Consider the following 26,609-nt stretch of genomic DNA (forward strand, 5'->3'; position numbering starts at 1 on the left):
TGACAACATATGCCAGCTTTTAAAGGAGAAGGTACAGCATTTCTCCGATACTAAGAAACTAGATAATATGTCATTGGATAAAAAAGTCTCTAATGGCACATTTAACATATGACAGAGCTTCTGACATTATTTTTTCTTTGAGGACTTGGGATTTACAGGCACAGCATATTTCTGCCACTATCTGGCAATTTCTTGTCCTACTTCTGTTATTACAGAAATCCTGGAGGCAAAAAAATAATTCAAATGTTTTGTAAATCATGTGGAAAAGGGATACGAAACAAACATCATGCTTGCGATGCATCTTACATTCTCCTTTCTCGCCGCTTGGAGCGGTAGTGTCGCTCCTGCTGTCAAACGGGAACAAAACAGTGATTTCCATATAGAGATCACTGGAACAAAACTTTTACTGGCGCGTGTGTCGCTTCTGTTATTTTATATCTTTGGTGTGAAGTTCAATATCTGTCGTAACAATGTTTGTAAACCTGTTGTTTGACTGTTTGTATTCGAAAATAGGTGTTTGAGACTTGAGTGACAGCTGCAATTGGAAGTTAATAGTTAAGTGCCATTTTTATCTGAAGAATCGTCCTGATCCTTGTGACTGCACAGAATAATAGCACAAAGCCACCGTGACGATATGAAGTACTTGTAGTGCTTCATATTGTAGTTAAAGTTCCGCAATTGATTTTGTAAAATTCAGGTTTCATTATTGGCGCAGAAGGAATAACACGATTAAAATCAAAGGTACCAAACCTATTTGGCACTATACGTGCTGTTCAGTATGATATTCGAATAACATTTCGCTTGGCTATTCTAGATGATGTGACATCAGCTGGAAAACTAATAGCTGAAGTCAGGTTGCCTTCCATTCAGAAGGCTGTCGCATGCAGCGCCTGTATATTGAGTACAGGGTGGGGGGGGGGGGGCATTTATTCTTACTGCAACACAATCCTTGTAGACTGGGCATAAACTTATCATCTTCAAAACAAGTAAGCAGATTTTGTTTCACTTCATCATTGAGCTTTTCCCCTTTTTGATTGGCAGGTGCTGCCAAAATTCCATCTTCCATTCTAGTTTTCTAGACTTCCTCATCATTTTAGTTGAAACAGCAAATTCCTTAGCCATTTTTTAAATAGTCCAGCTATTTGGGCCAGGATCAAAATATGAACTTTACTGAAATTTCTTGAAGTCTGAAGCTTATGTTCTTCAATTAAGATGTCCATGTCTTTATATTTATGGCACTCTTCTGTTTGCATTTGAGCAATAGCTACGTGACTCACACCAGCAGCTGTGGCTGTTACCTTAGAAATGCTGCCTTGGGCTTTCAGAACTTCTCGCTTTACGTATCCCATTGAATACCTTTTGCTGATTCGTTGAAGCTTTAATGGTGACTATCCGCATGATGGTAATGAAGTATTAGCAGTAAAGCAAGCATCAACAACATCCATGTCTTCAGGAGATGGTGATTCTTGCTTATTGTGGTGAGACGATTTTTTTTTTTAGGCCACTTTGTGCCTACATTTGGTACAAATTTTCTGACCAGGATTAAAAACTTCATTAACAGTCAGTAAGTTCAACCTATCAGACGCTGCAATGGTTACTGCTGTTAAAGCCTTCTTGGTTACATGCTTTTCTTTACCAAATGGGTTGTAGCAAGTCTTATGGTATGAACAAATTTGGGCATCTTCAGTAAAATCAAGCCCATACGCACATCGTAGAAGCTCCTCGTTCATTAGTGACATTTCCTTAACTGATTGTAGTTGAATTTTGTCATAATAGAATGGTGATGACTTATGAAAATCAGCTCCATCTGATCCACCAAAGTAGCTAAGTGCAAGGGTCTCTTGGTTCATTTTATACAATAGTTTATTAACCTATTACAAGCAATTTTGAAAGCTGATGAGTATCTGGGTTTGAAGAATAGAAGATTCATTCTTGTTTGTGTATAAAATATACAAATTAGGCCTTACCTTCAGCTACAACAGTGACTGTTGGTTATCCAAACACTCAGAATGCAACACTAAGATTGTATATTGTCAACACCAAAGATTACACTGCATGGAATACTTACACTGTGGGGACTTGCCAATAATGAAAGCAACAATTGAAAGTGGTGATTCAGCAATGTATCCCTGCTGTGAACCTTAAAAAATATTGCTGCTTTATAATGCCGATGGAAACTGAGTGACAATGCATATATGCAGCACCATGTATTGTAGGATTAAAATGTTCTAAAGCACATTGCATTCCAGTGATCTTCTAGATCTTAAGAGCATTTTGTGAGGTTGTATTATATTTATATTATATACTGTAAAATAATGCGAAAACACGTTTTATTAGCATAGTTACATTCCCTAAACTTCAGGGAAATCTAATACTATTAAGAGAAACTACAATTATAAATTTTTTGATTTACAACTTAAAATTTTTTTAATTTTTTGTATTTATCAATAATCCATTTTCCCTACTTTTGATAGCAATTCTTACCCATCAGTATGCAAGATACAGAAATTAAACAATATGGCTTCAAGACTTTAAAGCATGCTCTTTCCATCTGTGGTAAGAAAAAAATGGTTGACCAAGACACAGTTGAGATATTGCCCCCCAAAAATACCCCCAAATTTGCGTCTAGAAAATTTTGGGCAACTTTACAGATGTGTATCTTTTCATCTAGGTATCCAATGTTAATTAAATTTGACCCATATATAGACATCATAGGTAGAAATAGCCCTCAGAAGTTTTGGTGTGATTGGATTATATGAAAAGTAGCAGTGGACGGTCAAACCTTGGCTCTCAGAATAGTGCACCAAACTTTTTAACCACTTTAGAGGCTTGTATCTATATTTTGGTGTGGCTAAATTCCAAATTTTTGCCATGGTGTCATTCAGTATAAAACACTGTCTTTGTATAGAGTGGGGACACTTTTTAATATTGGTCCCTTTGACTTGGAATGATCCTCGTTCCTTCTCTTTTAACGCTGATATTTTGCACATGAAGAACTCTTGGTATGTTACATGCCTAATTAGTGGACAGCTTTCACCTAAGCCCTTAATACATAAACCAAGTGTTTTATTTATGACTTGTTTGGTTATTTCTCAGTATAGAAGTATAAAATGCTGTAAGGCATTGTGACTGCCTGACAGTAATTCTCCATTGGAGATACAATGTCAGGCATTCTAATTTTGACTTTGCCGTAATGTACTTAGCAGGAATATTTTATACATGGATTTAAGGCTGAACATGGACTCAATAGAATCGACACATGAAACTTTTTGTAGTTCTTTTAATTTTCCATTGATAATGAAGATCATAAAAGCAGCTTCTCCACCTCCTATTTCACACTATTAAGTATCCTACTCCTACATAATTGTTATTTAACTGAAATTAATAGTTTGCTCAACCACTGTTCTGTCACACTGCATCAAATTTCTGTCCAATTTCACTGTTGCCAGCATTCTCAAAAATTTTAGAAAAAGTAATGTACAATTGGCTTTATAACCATCTAATCTCAAATAATATACTGTCAAAGTCACAGTTTGGATTTCTAAAAGGTTCTGATATTGAGAAGGCTATCTACACTTACAGTGAAAATGTGCTTAATTCATTAGACAAAAAATTGCAGGCAACTGGTAGATTTTGTGATCTGTCAAAGGCATTTGACTGTGTAAATCACAATATCCTTTTAAATAAATTAGAATATTATAGTGTAACAGGAAATGCTGCGAAATGGTTCAAATCTTATATTTCTGGCAGGAAACAAAGGGTGTTATTAGGAAAGAGACATGTATCAAGCTATGAGGCATCATCCAACTGGGAACTAATTACATGTTGGGGTCCCACAAAGTTCATCAGTAACATTACCAGATGCCAAGTTCGTTTTGTTTGCTGATGATACAAACATCGCAATAAATAGCAAATCAAGTGTAGTCTTAGAAAGATCAGCTAATAAAATATTTGTGGACATTAATCACTGGTTGAAATAATTTGGCTGAAAGTCACGCACAGTTAAAGCAGGCTCAGGCATGGTAATTGGATGTCTCTATAGGCCACCTGGCTCAGAAGCTGTTGTGGCTGAGCACCTGAAGGATAATTTGGAAAATATTTTGAGTAGATTTCCCCACCATGTTATAGTTTTGGGTGGAGATTTTAATTTGCCGGATATAGACCGGGAGACTCAAACGTTCATAACGGGTGGCAGGGACAAAGAATCCAGTGAAATTTTTTTAAGTGCTTTATCTGAAAACTACCTTGAGCAGTTAAACAGAGAACCGACTCATGGCGATAACATATCAGACCTTCTGGTGACAAACAGACCCGAACTATTTGAAACAGTTAACACAGAACAGGGAATCAGCGATCATAAAACAGTTACTGCATCGATGATATCAGCCGTAAATAGAAATATTAAAAAAGGTAGGAAGATTTTTCTGTTTAGCAAAAGTGACAAAAAGCAGATTTCAGAGTATAGAAAATAAACAATTTAAAAAAAAAAAAAAAAGTTTATTTTCTATACATATACGGTTGCTGACGCGCTGCATTATGTTAAAGATTTGTAGATTTCAGAGTACCTGACGGCTCAACACAAAAGTTTTTGTCTCAAGTACAGATAGTGTTGAGGATCAGTGGACAAAGTTCAAAACCATCGTACAATATGTGTTAGATGAGTAGGTGCCAAGCAAGATCATAAGAGATGGAAAAGAGCCACCGTGGTACAACAACCGAGTTAGAAAACTGCTGCGGAAGCAAAGGGAACTTCACAGCAAACATAAACATAGCCAAAGCCTTGCAGACAAACAAAAATTATGCGAAGCGAAATGTAGTCTGAGGAGGGCTGTGCAAGAGGCGTTCAATGAATTCGAAAGTAAAGTTGTATGTACTGACTTGGCAGAAAATCCTAAGAAATTTTGGTCTTATGTCAAAGCAGTAGGTGGATCAAAACAAAATGCCCAGACACTCTGTGACCAAAATGGTACTGAAACAGATGATGACAGACTAAAGGCCGAAATACTAAATGTCTTTTTCCAAAGCTGTTTCACAGAGGAAGACTGCACTGTAGTTCCTTCTCTAGATTGTCGCACAGATAACAAAATGGTAGATATCGAAATAGACGACAGAGGGATAGAGAAACAATTAAAATCACCCAAAATAGGAAAGGCCGCTCGACCTGATGGGACACCAGTTCGATTTTACACAGAGTACGCGAAGGAACTTGCCCCCCTTCTTGCAGCAGTGTACTGTAGGTCTCTAGAAGAGTGTAGCGTTCCAAAGGATTGGAAAAGGGCACAGGTCATCCCCGTTTTCAAGAAGGGATGTTGAACAGATGTGCAGAACTATAGACCTATATCTCTAACGTCTATAAGTTGTAGAATTTTGGAACACATATTATGTTCGAGTATAATGACTTTTCTGGAGACTAGATATCTACACTGTAGGAATCAGCATGGGTTTTGAAAAAGACGATCATGTGAAACCCAGCTCGCGCTATTCGTCCACGAGACTCAGAGGACCATAGACACGGGTTCCCAGGTAGATGCCGTGTTTCTTGACTTCCGCAAGGTGTTCGATACAGTTCCCCACAGTCGTTTAATGAACAAAGTAAGAGCATATGGAGTATCAGACCAATTGTGTGATTGGATTGAAGAGTTCCTAGATAACAGAACGCAGCATGTCATTCTCAATGGAGAGAAGTCTTCCAAAGTAAGAGTGATTTCAGGTGTGCCGCAGGGGAGTGTCGTAGGACCGTTGCTATTCACAATATATATAAATGACCTTGTGGATGACATCGGAAGTTCACTGAGGCTTTTTGTGGATGATGCTGTGGTATATAGAGAGCTTGTAACAATGGAAAATTGTACTGAAATGCAGGAGGATCTGCAGCGAATTGACGCATGGTGCAGGGGATGGCAATTTAATCTCAATGTAGATAAGTGTAATGTGCTGCGAATACATAGAAAGAAAGATCCCTTATCATTTAGCTACAATATAGCAGGTCAGCAACTGGAAGCAGTTAATTCCATAAATTATCTGGGAGTACGCATTAGGAGTGATTTAAAATGGAATGATCATATAAAGTTGATCGTCGGTAAAGTAGATGCCAGACTGAGATTCATTGGAAGAATCCTAAGGAAATCCAATCAGAAAGTAGGTTACAGTACACTTGTTCACCCACTGCTTGAATACTGCTCAGCAGTGTGGGATCCGTACCAGATAGGGTTGCTAGAAGAGATAGAGAAAATCCAACGGAGAGCAGCGCGCTTCGTTACAGGATCATTTAGTAATCACTAAAGCGTTACGGAGATGATAGATAAACTCCAGTGGAAGACTCTGCAGGAGAGACACTCAGTAGCTCGATACGGGCTTTTGTTGAAGTTTCGAGAACATACCTTCACCGAGGAGTCAAGCAGTATATTGCTCCCTCCTACGCATATCTCGCGAAGAGACCATGAGGATAAAATCAGAGAGATTAGTGCCCACACAGAGGCATACCGACAATCCTTCTTTCCACGAACAATACGAAACTGGAATAGAAGGGAGAACCAATAGAGGTACTGAAGGTACCCTCCGCCACACACCGTCAGGTGGCTTGCGGAGTATGGATGTAGATGTAGATGTTCCTAGCCAATTCTAAGTCACTAAACTTTGAAAAAACACACTACATGCAGTTCAGAACTTGGAAGGGGTGCCCCACGAGTATATTCCTAACATAGAATGACAAGCAGATAGAAGAAGTGAACAGTGTTAAATTCTTGGGATTACAACTTGATAATAAATTCAACTGGGAGAAGCACACCACAGAACTGCTGAAGCATCTTAACAAATCTCTATTTGCAATGCGAATTGTGTCGGACATAGGAAATATAAAAATGAAAAAGCTGGCATACTATAATTACTTTCATTCCATAATTTCATTATTTTTTGGGGTAATTCATCAAGTCAAGCTAAAGTTTTCCGGGCACAAAAACGTGCAGTAAGAGTTATATGTGGTGTGAACTCAAGAACATCCTGCAGAAGCCTGTTTAGGGAGCTGGGGATACTAACTACTGCTTCCCAATATATTTATTCCTTAATGAAATTTGTCATTAAAAATATATCACTTTTTCAAACTAACAGCTCAGTTCATGGAATCAATACTAGAAATAAGAATAATCTTCACAAGGATATAAAGTCACTTAGTCTTGTACAAAAAGGTGTGCATTATTCAGGAACACACATTTTCAATAACTTGCCAGCAGCCATAAAAAGCTTAACAACCAATGAAATTCAGTTTAAGAGAAGCCTAAAGGATTTATTGGTGGCCAACTCCTTCTACTCCATTGATGAATTTCTCAGTAAAACCAACTAATATAACTTCTGCACAATTTCAGTGCAGTAATGTGTTCATTATAAATATGTGTGTGTGTGTGAGTGAGTACAATCTAACTTCTGTACCATTTCTGTGCTGTAATGTGTTCATTGTATTATAGTAGTTGTATTACACATTTATTACCTTATAAATAAATTTAAAAAACTATTTTATTTTAAATTCAGTGCATTAGTGTTTGTAAAATGACTCTTTCATATAGTGTTCATTAAAAAATGACGATCATTTCACTTGGGACCTGTGGAATGGTACATTAGCTTATTTGTTTTAGTTGTAAATATTTGTCATGTATTGTTGTTTTTTTGACATGTTCTACATCCTGGAGGACCTCCTCACTTCGGATCAATTGGAATGAAAGTAAATCTAATCTAATCTGAACTGAATCACTTATCCTCAAACAGAAAATACACTGATGAGCCATAACATTATTCCACTGCTATCTTAATAGCATGTAGCCTATCTTAAGACTGAAATACAGCAGTGATTCTGCATGGTGTGGATTCAATGAGCCCTTACTAGATTTCTGGAGATATGTGGCACAGGACAGCTATGCATAGGTCACACAATTCACATAAATTTCGGGGTGGTGGTTTTTGGGTGCAGAGCAGACATACAATAATGTAGCAGGTGTGTTCCATCAGGTTCATATCAGGCAAATTGGGTGTCTAAGACATCCGTATGACTTCGCCAACACGCTCCTCAAACCAGTGTAGCTTGTTTCTGATTATGTGACCGCAAGATGCCATTGCCATTGGGAAAGACATAAAGCATGAAGTGATGAATGTGGTCCTGTGGTAATGTTCACATAGTCCACAGCAATTGTGGCACCTTTGACCTTTGAGAGATCCCATGGAAACCCATGTGAATAATACTGTTCCCACTGACCTGTTTCTACGGGACATTGCACATTGTGAGCAGACATTCACCTGGATGATGGGGAATCCGGTCATTGCCATTGGCCTATTGTAACAAGAAACATGAGTCATCCAAATAGGTGACAAATTTCCATTGATCTGTAGTCCAGTCTCCATGATCCCATGCCCACTGCAGTAATAAATGATGATATCATTTGGTCAGCAATGGTATGTGTAGGGGTCCCTGCTTTAGAACCACATGTTCAATCTTGTGTGCCGAACTGTATGCTCCGAAACACTTGTGCCTGTACCAGAATAGTACTCTTTTATCATATTTGTCATAAATTGCCATCTACCCTGCTCTACAGAGTGAGCAGTCTCCAACTAGCATGTAATGTGATGTGGTTGTCCAACATCTTGTCATCTACTTGTAGGTTTTTCGCCATCCTTCAACCACTGCCCATAGCTGCTTGTGACAGTAGCACATGAACAGGTGACCAACTTTGCCATTTCTGAGATACTTCTCTCCATGTGTTAGGCCATACATCTGCCGTTTGTTAGTGTCTTTTATGTCAGTAAGGTTTCCCCATTTAAGATGTGTATCATTGCTGGAATGAGTCCCCATTTACCTCTTCTCCACATACACAGTGTTCTTACTGCTCATATGCCCACAACACTAACAGCTGACATACAAGCTCACAGTGGGCATTGCTGATAATGTTTTGGTTTGTCTGTGTATGTTGTATTGAAATTATTCTGACAGATTAAAAATGTCACTTCAGTGGGGTTTGAACTCTGATGTTACTGATTAAACTATTCGACTCAACTTAACAGATGGTTATGTCAGTGCCTCTCTCATAGCCTCCCGAATGCTGCAAACTTCCCTCTGTACCCTGCTGGACTGTTTTTCCCAAAGGGAACAATGTTGCAGAAAGTTGTAGAATCGCAGGTTAAATGTTTTTGTGAAATGTTTGAAAAGTCGGAGAAAGGTCTTGTCAGACATATATACTGAGCTGAACTATTAACCTTAAAGTGGTTCAAATTGCTGCTGATTGAAGGCAAACATCAGGATATCTCTTGCTCTGCAGCAAATAGTTATCAGGATATTTTGGTATGATTGAGGCATTCCAAGATGCTTAGATGTGTTCCTCTTGCCTTTTCATTCATTTATTTATTCCATCATACATATATCCACCTACTCATCCATCCATCTCTCTGTACTCTTTTGTACATTCCAACTAGAAGGAGAAACTGTACGGATCTGGAATGAGTCAACAGTCAGACAGTTCAGATCAATGTCTTTAGTCAGACCAGTACAGTACTGCGAAGACTATCTTCCAACTTAGAAGTTGCTATTTCTGGATAACTAGAAGCAGTAACAGAGGGTCTGCATGATTACATTCAGTTACAGTGACAAGGCCGAAGATTGCCAAGAACAGCAAAGTTATCTTAGATATCATTGTAGATTTATGGCATAAAAGAGAAGTAGTGGTTGAGAAGGAAATGAAACAGGGTTGTAGCCTATCCCCTGTGCTATTTAATCTCAGCACTGAGCAGAAGGAAAGAAAGGAGAAATTTAGAAAGGGAATCAAAGTTCAGGGAGAAGAAATAAAAACTTTGAGGTTTTCCAGTAACACTGTAATTTTGTCAGAGACAGCAAAGGACTGTACCAAAAATAAGTACCATTTTGTAACCTACTCTTAATGTTATTTGTTATTTCATATTGTATTACCACCTCTTTGTTATAGTGCCATCCTGTCAAGCAAGTGTTTATTTGCAAACATGTGTGTCAACTATAATTAAGGTACCACAGATGGGAAACAGTTCCTGCTAATCTGAGTGTTTGGACTGAATTAATTGATTTACTATATTCACAACAAACAGGATACTGCATCAACACTGAATTATCACTGTATATCTCAATGCAGTTTGTGTGTATTCAGCTAAAATAAATTAGTAAGAGGGCTGTTAATTTGAAAAAAGTTGCTGTCTTGTCAGTTGTACCAAGTAGCTGATGTTTAAAAACTTAATTTTCTTGATGTGGTCATCAGTCCAAAGACTGGTGTGTTGCAGTTTTCCATGCTACTCTGTCATGTGCAGGTCTCTTCATCTCTATGCAACTACTGCAATGTACATCCATTTGAGCGTACTTAATGTATTCATTTCTTGGTCTTCCTCTACAATTTTTACCCCCCTCCCCCCCCTCCCCACACACACACACTTCCCTCCAATACCAAACTGACAATCCCATGATGTCTCAAAATGTGTTCTATCAATGGATCCTTTCTTTACTCAAATTGTGCCACAAATTCCTTTTCTCCTCAATTCTACTCAGTGCCTCCTCATTAGTTATGTGATCTACCCATCTAATATTCAGCATTCTTCTGTAGCACCACATTTGTAATCAGAATAATTGCTGGAGCCCACCCACGGTCATCCTGCAGACTTCTGTTTAAGGATCTAGGGATCCTCACAGCAATGTCACAGTATATATATTCACTTATGAAATTTGTTGTTAATAATCCAACCCAGTTCAAAAGTAATAGCAGTGTGCATAGCTATAACAGCAGGAGAAAGGATGATCTTCACTATGCAGGGTTAAATCTGACTTTGGCACAGAAAGGGGTAAATTATGCTGCCACAAAAGTCTTTGGTCACCTACCAAACAGCATCAAAAGCCTGACAGATAGCCAACTACAATTTAAAAATAAATTAAAAGAATTTCTGGATGACAACTCCTTCTACTCATTGGCTGAATTTTTAGATATAAATTAAGGTGGAAAAAAACCCTTAAACACTAGTGTCATGCAATATTTTATGTAATGTAATATCTTGTACAGACATCTTTTATTAAACTGACACGTTTCACATCATTACAAAGTGTCGTATTCATGATCTATGGAACAAGTATTAATCCAATCTAATCTAATTTCAAAAGCTTGTATTCTCTTCTTTTCTGAACTGTTTATCGTGCAAACCACTTCCATACAAGACTACTCTCCGGACACAAATCTGTAAAGAAAGCTTCCTGGCACTTAAATCTATATTTGATGTTGACAAATTTCTCTTCTTCAGAAATGCTTTACTTGCTATTGCCTACTTCGGCCATCATCAGTTATGTTACTGCCCAAATAGAAAAATTCATCTACTACTTTTAACGTCTTATTTCCTAACCTAATTCCCACAGCATCACTTGCTTCTGTTTAACTATATTCCATGACCCTTGTTTTGATTTTTTTGGTGTTCCTCCTTTCAAGACACTGTCCATTCCATTCAACTGCTCTTCCAAGTACTTTGCTGTCTCTGACAGAATTACAGTGTTACTGGAAAACCTCAAGGTTTTTATTTCTTCTCCCTGAACTTAATTCCATTTCCAAATTTCTCTTTCTGCTCAGTGCAGAGATTAAATAACACTGGGGATAGCCTACTACCCTATTTCACTTCCTTCTCAACTACTGCTTCCCTTTTATGCTATTCAACTACTATAACTGCTGTCTGGTTTCTTTACAAGTTGTAGATAACTTTTCACTCCATACTCATACTACATTCAGAATTACTAAGAGTGTATGCAAGCCAGCATTGTCAAAAACTTTCTCCAAGTCTACAGACATTACAAACATAGATTTGCCCTTCCTTTGCCTATGTTTTAAGATAAGTTGTAGGATGAATATAATCTTGCACATTCCTACATTTCTCTGAAAACTCAAATTGATCTTCCCAAGATTGACTTCTACCAATTTTTCCATTTTCCTGTGTCTCATTCGTGTCATTAATTTGCAACCATGTCTTCTCAAACTAATTTTTTGATAATATTCATAGCTGGCAACATTTACTGTTTTGGAATTGAAATTATCACATTCTTCTTGAAGTCTGAGGTTATTTCATCTGTATCATACACTGTACACACCGTGCATATCAGTAGTTACATCAGTAGTTATGACAGAATGTTGTCTACTATTGGGGTCATGTTTCAGGTTAGATCTTTCAGTGCTCTGTCAAATTCCTCTAACAGTTTCGGTGTCCAGGCTCACCACATTGAGCACCTTTGAGTGTTCTATCTTGGGCAATGGTACAGGAGAGTCAAAGTCAATTTTGTGTGATGTTTTTATGTGGTTTTTATTTGTTTCCTGATAATTCCAGCAAGTGGACGAGTTTGTGATCCCAGGCTCAAAGTCAGTGTTGTGTTATTTAATTAATAACATTGTGTTTAAGTGAATGGTACACTGTGATACATTTTTGAATAGGTCTTTAGGAGAGGAAATGAATTACCAAATAAAAAAATACAGGGTGCCATTGAAAAAAAGGCATTCTGCTGTTCATATCTTTGTAAAAAACAAAGCTACTACAAAGGCAATCATGTTGATTGATGTCCCCCTGATGGCTGAGGAACATTTGTTTGAAACTTTTGTAATTTGCATGTAGACAAACAGTTATTTAGAGTGGTCAAGATAAATGGGAGTGTGGAACAGCAGCTGGTCGATGAAATGTAATATAACTGTACAAACAGCCGTTATTTTGATTGTTTTATTAGGCAACCAGATTTGACATTCCAGTCACATGATTTTCAGGCCTTTCACATGAGTGTCACCAGACACCACTCGTGCATCTATAAGACAAGGCACCAAGCTGCCAGGCCGCTGATAATGATATATGGTTCCGTAGGTATCTGAACTTCATGCGCATGTGTTCTCTTCACACACATGACAGCAACTGTTGCTCTCACATGTGTGAGAGAACACATGCTCATGAAGTTTGGTTATCTGTGGAACCAAACACAGTTATTGGTACCTTGTCTCATAGGTGCGCGAGTGGTACATGCAGTCATTCATGTGACAGGCCTGAAGGTGACGTGATCGGAATGTCAAAACTGATTACCTAATAAAACAATCAAAATAACGGCTGCTGGTACAGCATTATTACAGTTTAATTCTTAGCAACCAGTGCATTCATTTCATAATTTAAAATATACATATAGACATTTTTGTAATTCATTGGTGTTATGAATTTAAAAGTTCTAATCTATTAAACATAGGTCTTGTAGTTTGTCAGATGTTTTCTTTTTTCCTTTATTAATAGTTTAATTTGATGCAACAAGATTAAAAATTTCACGATTTAGAAGTCTGTGGATCCACTAATGTTTCAAAATAAAATTGTTACATTACTGAACATCTTTATAAGATATTTGTATAGTATTATAGCTCAGTTACATAGTTGTCTCCAATTACTTATACGTTTCTATACTACAGTAGGAACTGCAAATCAGTGTAAAGGGCCACTATGATTCAGCTGGATGCACCGGATCCCTTGAGAACACCTTTGCTGTCAGTTGCTGCTCGTACCGGCAATATCAATGCTGTCAGTAAACTGCTCAAAGATGGACGAAGGGCAGATAATGTTGATAACCGTGGCTGGACAGCACTGCATGAAGCAGCCGCAGCAGGACATGTTGAGTGTGCTGTACTGTTGCTGAGTCATGGTAATGCATATTCAAAATGCAGAAAACTTTTTATCTTTCTACAATATATGTTTTAGGTCCTCCATCATCATCATTTTAAGTTTTTATGCCAGATGTAAAGTTAGCTAATTCCTAAAACCACGCTTTTTCTATCTCTAAGATGTATGTCCACATTTTGTAAAATACTCACAAAAACATTTTATCAAACTAAAATTTATTTTTAGAAGAAAGAGCATTTCCTAAACTATTTTTCTACATAATTGACACCACTGTCCAGACATTTGTCATAGTGGGAAACCAATTTTTCTATGCTTTCTTCACGGAAAGATGCTGTCAGTGAAGACTCTTTATTGAGTCATCATTGTTGTGAAAATACCTTCCTCTTTGGTAGTCAGAAGGTGCAACATCAGAGTTGTATGGCAGGTGATCCAACTGCTCCTCACAGAGTTGTTGAATAAGGATTTGAGTGATACCAGCAGAATGGGGACATGCATTGTCGTGAATCTTGATGCCTTCCTAAGGGACAATCTCAACTCATTCCAAATTAATAATATAAGTGTAGACCAGATGTGGCTTAGATTCAAAGAAATAGTATTGGCAGCAATTGAGAAATTTATACCAAATAAATTAACAAATGATGGAGCTGATCTTCCTTTGTACGCAAAACGGGTTAGAACACTGGTGCAGAAACAACGAAACAAACATGCCAAATTTAAACAGATGCAAAATCCCCAAGATTGGCGATCTTTTACAGAAGCTCGAAATTTAGCATGGACTTCAATGCGAGATGCTTGTAACGTTTCCACAATGAAACTTTGTCTCGAAACCTGGCAGAAAATCCAAAGCGATTCTGGTCGTATGTGAAGTATGTTAGTGGCAAGAAACAATAAATGCCTTCTCTGCATGATAGCAATGGAGATACCATCGAAGACAATGCTGCCAAAGCAGAGTTACTAAACACAGCCTTCCAAAATGCCTTCACAAAAGAAGACGAAGTAAATATTCTAGAATTCGAATGGAGAACAGCTGCCAACATGAGTAACGTAGAAGTAAATATCCTCAGAGTAGGGAAGCAACTTAAATAACTTAATAAAAGCAAGTCTTCTGGTCCAGACTATATACCAATTAGGTTCCTTTCGCTGATGCATTAGCTCCGTACTTAACAATCATATACAACCGTTTGCTCGACGAAAGATCTGTACCCAAAGACTGGAAAGTTGCACAGGTCACACCAATATTCAAGAAAGGTAGTAGGAGTAATCCACTAAATTACAGGCCCATATCATTAACGTCGATATGCAGCAGGATTTTAGAACATGTATTGTGTTCGAACATAATGAATTACCTCAAAGAAAATGGTCTATTGACACACAGTCAACATGGGTTTAGAAAACATCGTTCCTGTGAAACACAACTAGCTCTTTATTCACATGAAGTGCTGAGTGCTATTGACAAGGGATTTCAGATCGATTCTGTATTTCTGGATTTCCAGAAGGCTTTTGACACTGTACCACACAAATGGCTCGTAGTGAAATTGCATGCTTATGGAATATCATCTCAGTTATGTGACTGGATCTCTGATTTCCTGTCAGAGAGGTCACAGTTTGTTGTAATTGACGGAAAGTCATTGAGTAAAACAGAAGTGATTTCTGGTGTTCCGCAAGATAGTGTTATAGGCCCTTTGCTGTTCCTTATCTGTATAAACGATTTGGGAGACAATCTGAGCAGCCGTCTTCGGTTGTTTTCAGATGACGCTTTTGTTTATCGACTACCAAAGTCATCAGAAGATCAAAACAAACTGCAAAACGATTTAGAAGAAATATCAGAATGGTGCTAAAAGTGGCAGTTGACCTTAAATAACGAAAAGTGTGAGGTCATCCACATGAGTGCTAAAAGGAGCGCGTTAAACTTCGGTTACACGATAAATCAATCTAATCTAAAAGCCGTAAATTCAACTAAATACCTAGGTATTACAATTATGAACAATTTAAATTGGAAGGAACATACAGAAAATGTTGTTGGGAAGGCTAACCATAGACTGCATTTTATTGGCAGGACACTTAGAAAATGTAACATACCTACTAAGGAGACTGCCCACTCTATGCTTGTCCGTCCGCTTTTAGAATACTGTGGGATCCTTACCAGATAGGACTGACTGAGAACATTGAAAAAGTTCAAAGAAAGGCAGCACGTGTTGTATTATCGCGAAATATAGGCGTTTTTCGTTGTGAGGGAAACTTCTCACCAAATTCCCATTATCAACTTTCTCCTCCGAATGCGAAAATATTTTGTTGACACCAACTTACATAGGGAGGAATGATCGCCAAGATCAAATAAGGGAAATCAGAGCTCATACGGAAGGATATAGGTGTTCATTCTTCCTGCACGCTGTACGAGACTGGAATAATAGAGAATTGTGAAGGTGGTTCAATGAACCCTCTGCCAGACACTTAAATGTGATTCACAGAGTATCCATGTAGATGTAGATGAAACAGTGTTTCATAGTTATTGTACCGCTGTGACTGTTTCATTCCTGGGAAGGATCTGAACAAGCAGAAAATGATGCAAAAAATGCTGTTAGCAGTGGCTGTCTTCACTGGCACCATCCTTCTATGAAGAAGGCATAGAAAAGTTAGTTTCCCACTATGACAGATGCCTGAACAATGGTGTTAACTATGCACAAAAATAGTTTAAGGTATGCTCTTTTTTGTAAAAACAAATTTTGGGTCAAAAAAATGTTTTAAAAGAATCCCCCCCCCCCCCCCCCCCCCAAATGGTTCTTACTTTCCAGATATGCCTCATATGTGGATGAGTATGTTCTTTCATGTTAGTAAAGGGTACAGTTTGTTTTGTACTGATCATTGTAAATTGTTTACAAATAACATCACTATTAGTACAGATGTAACCATATTGTGCATAAATTGCAAACATCCCTGAAAACAATAACAACAACATCAACTACTACTACTACTATTACTATTTTTATTAAAATAATACTGTATTAATGTAGGCTTTTGGAGGCCTCTACAATGAGTAATGCATGTTTTTCCTATATTTAAGTAAGATTGCTGGAAACCTCAAACCTTTGGAATTATATCTTATTACTCTCTTTCATAAAAGTAACAGATTATTTATGCTGTGCTACAGAAGTCTTTTCTACAACTGGTAAATGTTGGTGCCTTCATCCTAAATTTTAAGGGGAAAGAAATTAAAGTGAAGGTAGAGAAGATTGATTGCAGACCTGTGCTTGAATCAGAAGGAATGGGTATGAATTACCATCTTCTCCTTCGTTTTTGTTCCTTGAATTTCTCCTACTATTTCCGTGCCCATTCTGGCTATCCTCCATCCAACCATTCCTTGAATTTCTACTATGATTAGTTCTGTTCATCCTATTTACCTGAAACTCTCTCCCTGATTGATTATTATCTTCAAAATTCCTTCTACGATCTTCCACTAAGGGCTTCACCCTCTCCACTTTATCAACATAATTCAAAAAATCACCAATATAACCCCTTGGGGCAGGTACAAGCAATTCTCTAACTTTCTGAGGCAACTTAGTTTCTAAACCCATAATTATTGATTCACTACCTGGGCCATTGTCCAAATATTTCAGTTTGCTTATCCAAAACACAGAAACCTTTCATAGTACCCTTCATAGGGTCAAATCTCTCTCCTCCCCTCAAAATTCTCTGCCGCTTCTCTTTGGACCAATATTCATCTAAAAATGCTTTCTTCAAGCGATGCCAAGAAGTACCTGAGCTGCCCATCCATAAGCACCCTCTTTCAAAAAACCTCTCGCAAATGACATTTCCTCTTTATCATTCCATGTTTCAGGCAAATCATTAAATTCCTTAATGAAATCCAGTGGATGCACTTCCCCATATGGTTCAAAATTATTAAATTTCTTACAACTAACAAATGATGGACTGTTTGGGACACTACACACTCTATGCTTTAGATTATGTACCTCTTCCACCTTTTTCTCCATTTCGGCCAATTTTGAAACTACATTTCTATTTACTTTTACCAATTAATGCTTTTATTGTCTCATCTACAATAGGACTTTCATACCCATCATTCAAAGCTACATTCATGTCTGTTTTATAACCACTATTGTCTACCGAATCAGTCCTCATTAAGTCTTTCTTTTCACTTAAAAACTTAACCTCTACACCTTTGTCATCAATTTCATCACTCCCCTGTTGTCCATTCTTCCCCATTCGTTAAGGCTACTCATTATGCATCACTTAATATAAAATGGCCTTTGCTATGAATTGCCTTATTTTTATTCACTCATCACCTCCTGCTGCTGCTGCTGCTGTTGTCATCTCGATTTGTTACCTGCAAGGCTGCTGCAAGTTGTAATTCTCTCAGTGAGGCATGTTGTTTATCCAGGTCAGCTTTGTACATCTGCGTGCTGATTGCCTGCTCCTGTACTCAGTGGCTGCTTCCATAGAACCCACTTGCTGATTGGCTGCTGTGATGCTCTGTTACTGTGGCCATGAAACCAATGCACAGATTGGCTGTTTCACCATGCTGTTTAATGGAGCTACATCAATTCTGACATTTCAAAGTAATTGAATTTCACACTCCCATAATATTGTGTGTTCACTGTCCTCGACAAAATTCTGATGCCATATATATCACACACTCACTTCGTTAAAATCACTATACTGTAAACCGTTCTCGGATTCACTGTTCAAACTTCACAAGTTCTTGTTTATTGTGTCCAAATACAATAGTCCTCACCCAAAAGGGCACCATATATGATGGTTGCCTGCTTTATTTCTTTGTTAATAGTCCTCAGTGTCAACATACTGCTTTGCTATACTGACTGAAAACTGGGGGTGGAAGTTCAACACTAACTACTGTAGATGATGTAGCCGATAGTTGCAGAATTGCGTTTCACAGTTCCTTGCTTTCACTTTTCACAAGCCCCCAATATTACAAATTGTATGGCCAATCCTCTATTGGTAAATGTTGATACGCCTTATTAATAGGTTGCAGGCAAACATCAGCATACAATAGTTTGCTATTGAGCTTCTATGAGCCGTAAAAACCTAACCACACAGTTCACAGTACTTGCAGAATAATATGGTACATGTGACACTATTTGTCAGATAAATTTAACAGGCATGGTCAATAATTGTTTATCACATCTCCACTTCCACTGTTAAGTTGATGAATTGTTGTTAATTTAACCAACGCATAATTCCCATCTGAAAATTGGCCGTGGACTGACTGTCTCAGGACCAAAAATCAGTCCTGTAAACATCCGTGCAATAATAGGCACTGAAACTATACATTGTTTGATGTTACAGAAATTACAATTAAAACATAACTCATTCAATTAACAGAATACATCAAAATATTCCTTCTTTTTAATAGTTCATTCTACTATATAGGTTAGGCTGAATTCTTTATTTAATTAATGAAATTAACATATATAGTTATACACACAATACTTTTGACAAACCTGGTAATTATTTGAGAATTAATCAAGGCCTGGCTTTGCTAATATGTTTTTGAATAGAGCCAAAAAATACTTTAAGAATCCTAGTAGTTATTCTTCCAAATGTTCATAATTATTACAGAATTTATGTTTGTGTATAAGTCAACAATAGAATTTAAGTCATGAAACAATTAATGATTTCACCCTATAACAAAAGGTATTTACTAGGAATGGTCAAAATAAATTAGGAAATTAACTGCATACACAAAACTAAGCACAAAATTAGACCTCATGCTATATTCCTTAATACTGAGGGCTAACCTTTCTCTTTTATTGAAATGCAGATATACTCTTGCATGTTAATGATAATTAGGCAAAAATGAAAATAAAATGAATTTAAGGAGGCAGATGGAAAAATAAGAAAAGAAGTAAAGAGATCCCAGTTTGCTTCGTCACAACCTCATCCAGATCATCTGCCCCTGGGCCGGATGATGTTCACATTCAGATGTAACAGCACGTTTCTCTTGCACGCAAGGACTTTCTCCTTTGTATGTACTATCACATTTAGGCAGATGGCATGTTTCCCAGATGCTGGCAAGAAGCTACTGTAAGCCCGGTAAGGACAAGCATCTTCGTCCTAGCTACTGCCCCATCTCTCTCAGCAGCTGTGTTTGGTAGGTGATGGAACATACGATTCATGGCCAGCTGGTATGGTGATTTGAGTCTTGCAGTATACTAACCACTGCGCAATGTGGATTTCGTGCATGCCATTTCGCAGTTGACCATCTCATCACTGTGTCAACCCCTGTCATGAATGGTTTTCTACAGGAATACCAGACTGTGGCATTGTTTTTTGATTTGGAGAAAGCCTACGACACCTACTGGAGGACTAGTATTCTCCGTACTCTATACATGTGGCACTCCCGAGGCCGCCTGCCCCATTTCCTTCAGGAATTTTTAAAAGACTGGGTTTTCAAGGTATGTGTAGGTCCAGCCTTGTCAGGCACATTTATTCAGGAGAACAGGGTGCCTCAAGGCTCTGTTCTGAGTGTCATCCTCTTTGCTATAATCATTAATCCTATTATGGACTGTTTGCCTCCAGACGTCTCCAGCTCCCTTTTTGTCAACGGGTTTGCAGCCTTTTGTAGTTCTCCACAGACTTGTCTCCTTCAGTGGTGCCTTGATCCTCTTTACTCATGATGCTTTGTCAATGGCTTTCGCTTTTCCTCAGACAAAACCATTTATATGAATTTCTGGCAGCACAGTGAGTTTCTTCCATTATCTTTGCATATTCAACCCTTTGCACTTCCGTTTGCTGAAACTGTGAAATGCCTGGTGTTCATGCTTGATAGGAAACTTTCTTGGTCCTCCCACATGTCTTAACTGGCCACACAATGTTCCCAGTCGCTCAGTAGCCTATGTAGCTCAAGCAGCACTTTGTGGGGAGTGGATGGGACCACCCTCCTCTATTTGTACCGATCTCTTGTTCGTTTGAAACTAGGCTATGGGTGTTTTATTTATTTCTCTGCAGTCCATGCATCTTATGTTGTCTTAACACACTACACCATCGTGGTCTAAGTTTGGCCACTAACGCCTCTTACTCTAGTTGAGAGTCTCTATGCAGAAGCTGCCAAAATACCCCATTCATACCAGTGTGATGTCATCCTCAGCGGATATGCATACTGTTTTGCAGTGATCTGTGCCATTCATGGAAGGGCATATGTCATGTACGTCAAATATAGAGTTCAGAGTAAAGATGTGCGCGATCATAATTAGTTTGTAAATATCGGGCCACATCCTGTGGGAAAGTATTAGACAGGTGTGGAGTATACTTGTTGGAGAGCACTTGTAATCTTCGTGGTGCAAGGATGAATGAAGGAGCTCTGATACCATGGAACACTTCTGGCACCAAGAAAGACGAATATGATGCATATAAGTGGTTGTTGTTATGTACTGTTCACAGGCATGTTAATGAGTCATCTTTGATATAGCAGTATTAGTTTGTTCTAGGAGTAACCATGTAGTGTGAAACTATTTTTGAAATTTTGTGACAATATACAGTGTTAGTTGGATGCAAACTATACTTTATTTAAGTAGAGGAGTGGTATTTTGTTTTATAGCTACTTCACTTATAGAAATAGCTGGACCCTGAGATAAATCACAAGAGTTGAAAGATTGAATCTCTACACCAATTTAATAAGGGAGTGTTAAGGTGGCAGTGTTAGGTGGAGCTGCATTGAGGAATAGGTCTAGAACAGACACTGCTCAAGCAGACAAAATATTGTCACAGAAGCTGCATATAGTAGTCATAAGCCATTAAAAAACACTCTAGTTTGTCTGCCATGCCTGGCCACCCATCCTATGCCTCTTTTTTCGATGACACCCTTGACTATCAGTATGGGGCGCACCCTTCTTTTCTCTGTTACCACCTGGAGTTCGCTTTCAGCTACTGCTGCAGCAGCTTAACTTTATGCTATCTGCTATGTTCGTGATGGATGTGAACTCTTCACTGCCTTGGCTTTGTGCGGCGGCCTGTGTTCATCTTGGACTTCATTCGCTTCCCAAGGACACTACCCTGGATTCGATCTATTGCTGTAAGTTTCTTGACCTTACTATGCAATGTAACAATAGTACTTTTGTGCATACTGATGGCTGTAAGACCAGCGGTGGTGTTGGGTGTGCCATCATCATTGACACTGACCATTTTTGGTATTGGTTTCCAGAACACTGCTAGATTTTTAGAGTGGAGCTTCTCACCCTCATATCAGACCAAGCATCACATCTGTTGACACAGGATTTTTAATTGTTTCATATGCTCCGATTCTGTCAGTGCACTTCAGAGCCTCTGTGTGCTGTACATACTCCTTCCCTTAGTGCATGGGTCCAAGAAAGGTCCCACTTGCTCATTTTTTAAGGAGTTACTGTGGTGTTTGTTAGTGTTTCTGGTCACGTCGGACTGACAGGAAATGAGGCTGCTGCCAAGGCTGTAGTTATCCTACCTCGACGCTAGCTCTTCCATTCCTTGAGATGATCTCCATGTTGCCATCTGCTGGAAAATGGTGTCAGTTTGATATTACCACTGGTCTTCTCTTCATGGATCAAGCTCCGGGGAATTAAACATCTCCCGATGGCTTGGCCGACCTCCTGTTGGCCCTTGTAATAGAACATATTAAAGGCTTTACTTTACCGAAGTATGTGATACCCTCCAAATTCAACCAGTTTAACGAGTATTTATGATTATAGAAAAGTTATTGTGTATGTTAACAATGATTGCACAACATGTCTCCATAAACAGTCAACCCATTAAATCATACTGAATAACTGACCCACACAAAAGTTAATATCACTTGATCACTGATACAGCAAATGTCATCATGTAAAAACACTAAGTTTATCTTAAATAATTAATATGAAGTACGAAAAATAGTAGCCAACTTAGGTATTTTGGATCTCCTTAAATAAAAATCACCCAGTGAAACCTATTTGTTCACTAGGAGTGTTTTCACTCAGTATTCACGTAATCAATCCTATTTTAGACGAAAACCAATGTAATTCTTAATAATTCATGTTAATTACTTATTTATGCAAATTAGAGAAGTCAATTGACAAACTTCTAAAAAACGGCCTTTTTGTAACAAAGAATTATTCTGTCAAGTCTACAAATCTGTCTGTCATTTTAATAACATGTTAAATTATGTCACTCGATGCAAATTAATAACTTATCTGCACAAATTATGATAACAGATGTACATGTGACTTATAAACTATATCTCTTTTTAGTAGTTCTTTGACAATGTTATAAATACAAGCAGCAAGAACGGTCGGGAGGCAGTCGGAATGTCACTCTGGTAAAGTGTGTTTGTGTGTTATTGTTTGAGGTGGATAAACAATGCAAAGATCATGTAATGGAAGTACTACTTTGTGTTGTGTCATGGTCTTTGGTAGACAGTGGAATTAAGATGGCCACCATAATAAATATTTGAAGGTTACATATTTGTTGGTTTCGCTCGTTCTTTATCATCAAAAGCACATAAAAAACACGGGACCTCATGTTTTTAACCCTAGACAACCAGATTTAGAGCCAGCATCAGCATCGAGACACAGCAGCGATCCAGCAAGCAGCAGCGATTACTACAACGCATTTTAATGGTGCCAACCTAACATCAAGTGCTAACAAGCTCCGTAAATGGGAGTGAAATAGTGCGATTACAGCAATTAGCTATATCAACGACTAGGCGACCATTACAAAAGTGGGGGCTCGTCCGGGATCTTTAAGTGCATCGATGATAATAGTGCAGCGATAAATTTCGTAAGTGCTTAGCACTTCAAAAAAAAAAAAAAAAACGTTTATTTGTGCAGTGTGGCAACAGTGAAGATATGTCAAAGTGAAAAACAAAAAAACGTGTGTATGTGAGATTACGAAAAACTATCCTCGGAAGATTAACGTCTGGATTGTCAATGGAATTCATCAATCAAGATAAAACCGAATAGATGTGAAAAAAGCCAACAAGAACACCGATCACATCAGAGTATAGCTACATAAAGCAAGGTATTTTGTTGTTGTCATTAAAAAAAAAAAAAAAAAAAAAAAATTTATAGTTAACATGTCTCTACCTGAGACCGTAGGAAATGTAAAAATTGAACCAGGGGATGGTGAACAATTAAACTTAACAGAGTGGCTAGCAGAGTTTGCAACTCAAATAAGCTCGCAACTTAAACAATCGAGTGAACAAGTAAGTTTGAAACTTAAAGAAAACACAGATAGACTGGGTAAGTTAAGTTTGAATTTTGATCTATTAACTACTCATCTCAGTGAGAAGTGTGAGGAAATTAAAACTACCCTCAGTAAGGACACTAGCGAACAGCTGATACACTTCAGAAAAGAATTTCAAATTAAAGTTGAAAGTTTAAATGAAAATATACAAGCTAACACAGACAGTATTGCTGTCATCTACAACAGAGTAGATACTGAAGTTGAAAGATTAGATCAGAGAATAGACAAAACATCAGAAAACCTTAAACAAGAGTACAACCTGTATACCACTAATGTAGATACAAAAGTAGAAAAGATACACACTAAATATACACAATTGGAAGATGCATTGATGTCAAAACAAATGTTTTACAATCAAAATACAATGTATGGGCACATCCAAGTGAAATGCTTTCCTGGTGAAAATCTGCACCCTATTGACTTTATTCATCAATGTAAGGATATGTTTGTTGTAGGAATGACAGATAACATAAAAATTAAGTTAGTAAAACGGTTTCTAGAAGGGGAGGCCCTATCCTGGGCAAATGAGAATAATGATTCTTGGAATACTTTTGAAGAGTTTGAAGCTAAATTTATTTGCAAATTTTGGTCACAATCCATACAAGCCAGATTAAAGTCAGAATTTCTAAATGGACCAGTGTATAGAGGGAAAGTAGGGGGAATGCAAAAATTTTGCAGAGATCAATTGAAAAAACTTGCTCACTTGAATAACTCTTTTGATATTATGACACAAATTGATGTTTTAAAAAGAAGGTTACCAGAGAGACTGCAGTGGGAATTGGTCCATGGACCAGACGATTCAATGGAAGAGTTCCTGAAATTTGTAGATAGATTAGATAGGGCCTTGGAAAGAGAGAATAACCAAAGTTTTGGCTCTGGCAACAATCAGTATGGGGGGTGGAACAGGAATGTAAATAGAGATTATTATGGGAGGAGAGACTTTGAAAATTCTGGAAATAATGCTCCAAATAGGGGAGATAGGAGATATGAAAATGATTTCAGAAACAATACACAGGAGGGAGGATGGAGGAGAGATAACAGGAATGATAGAAATAGGTATTGGGGAAGAGAACAAGATAGAAGGGGGTTTGTTGAAACTAGTGAACAAAACGACAACTACAAACGGACAGACCGAGGGAACCAGCCGGGAAACGGTGGACAGTCCCACTAGATGTCCGTAGTTTTGGGGCTAGACAATATTATGATAGGACAACACATAACCGAAACTGGAAAAGGAGAGGATACAATGTAAAGAGTAAATACCATGAAAATACTGATGTTGTTAGAATGAATAAATTAGAATTTAATAAAAGGTTTTGGGATACTATGAGTAAAAGTGATACAGTTAATAAAAACAGTGTTCAAGCACAGGTAGTTAGTGAAAGTGCAGAAGTTGAAGGTATTGCAGAGTTCCTTAGTTGGGCTGAAAAAGATACTGGTGTTAATAACAAGTCAGACACACCACAAATAGAATCTATTTTGGGGGGTTTATTTGATAAGAAGGGGGATGCCGAAGTGTTTAATGGAGCCAAAGGCCCAATTGCTGAGATTCAGATACATAGGGGGGAAACTGAAGATGGGGTTGTTGTGGAGGAGGAGGAAGAAGTAATAGAGGGACATTTAAATAATGATCCTAAATCAAGTGATGTTATTGATGAGAGTGTGGAGGAAGAAATAAAAGTATTTGTAGAATTGAAAAGTGATTATGTAGTAAAGGTAAGTGATGTGACAAACATGGGTAATAATGAGGTTAATTTAAGTGAAATGCAGACTAGGGAATGTGTATCTGAGGACAAGCTATTGCCTATTGGGAACTATGAAACACTAATCTATGAGAATGGTAATAATAATAAAGAAAATATAAAGGGATGGAATGTAAATGTGTGTTTTCAAGAAAAAGGGGAAAAGTTTTTGGAAGTTTTGTGGAACAACTATGGAAACTGTATAAACAAAGATGCCTTTTGGAAAGAATTAGCAAAGGTAAGTGCAACCTTGTATCCTACATGGTGGACAAGAATCCGTAGTGGACTTTATAAAAAATGGGGTGAAAACAGTAGTTTGTTAAGTGACAACACAGTGTTAAGAGGAACAGATGAAAACAAAGGTTTGTGTTTAAATGTCAATGCTTTGCAAACAGAGAGGGATGTGTCTAAGTGTAGGAAAGAGACATTAGACTTAGGAACTAAAGAAATTGAAAATGATCTATTGTTTGAAAATACTGAAATAGACAATGATGTTGAGCTAGGTTGTCCATATGTTAAAGTAAACATTTACATTGGTCCATTTGAAATAAAAGAAAGCCCACATCCTAATGCGTATAGACTTATCTTTCCCAGATCAAGAAGGTTATTTGGATTAAGAAACATCACTGAATTGAAACCATATAAACATGATTAAGCACATTTCCCTGTTTGAATACAGTTACTTACCCATTTTCCGTAAAGCATTTTATCAGCAAAGATTTTTACTGGGTGTGTCAAATAGCAACTACCACTCATCCTACAGACCCTGGAAAAGTTCCAGATCTCTGAGACAATGTTTTTATATTTTTATTGTCACTATTGAATATTAAATTTGGAGACATCTTCTTTACTTGCAAGGGGCAAGTTTAAACATGCACCCAAAGAGGTGACAAACATTTATTACTTTCTGTTTGTATTGTTGAATATGGGACATACTTGCACCAAATATAAAAGACAATGTAAAAATTGTTGTGC

At 37.7% G+C, this 26,609-nt stretch overlaps 1 protein-coding gene across 4 annotated transcripts in view; it reads left to right on the forward strand.

Moving 5' to 3' along the window:
- Positions 1–446: 446 nt before the first annotated feature.
- Positions 447–26,609, forward strand: part of LOC126469313 (ankyrin repeat and SOCS box protein 3-like) — a 318,803-nt gene continuing 292,640 nt past the window's right edge. For 2 of the 4 annotated variants that reach the window (XM_050096623.1, XM_050096626.1), the window contains exons 1-2: positions 457–741; positions 13,458–13,687. In XM_050096623.1, coding sequence (XP_049952580.1) covers positions 13,489–13,687 — 199 coding nt within the window. In that variant the 5' untranslated portion in view covers positions 457–741; positions 13,458–13,488. Of the gene's footprint in view, positions 742–13,457; positions 13,688–26,609 lie in introns of all 4 variants that reach the window. The other 2 variants (XM_050096625.1, XM_050096624.1) reach the window with 2 other exon arrangements.

This window comes from Schistocerca serialis, chromosome 1 (genome assembly GCF_023864345.2).
Source record: "Schistocerca serialis cubense isolate TAMUIC-IGC-003099 chromosome 1, iqSchSeri2.2, whole genome shotgun sequence".
Taxonomy (NCBI): domain Eukaryota; kingdom Metazoa; phylum Arthropoda; class Insecta; order Orthoptera; family Acrididae; genus Schistocerca; species Schistocerca serialis.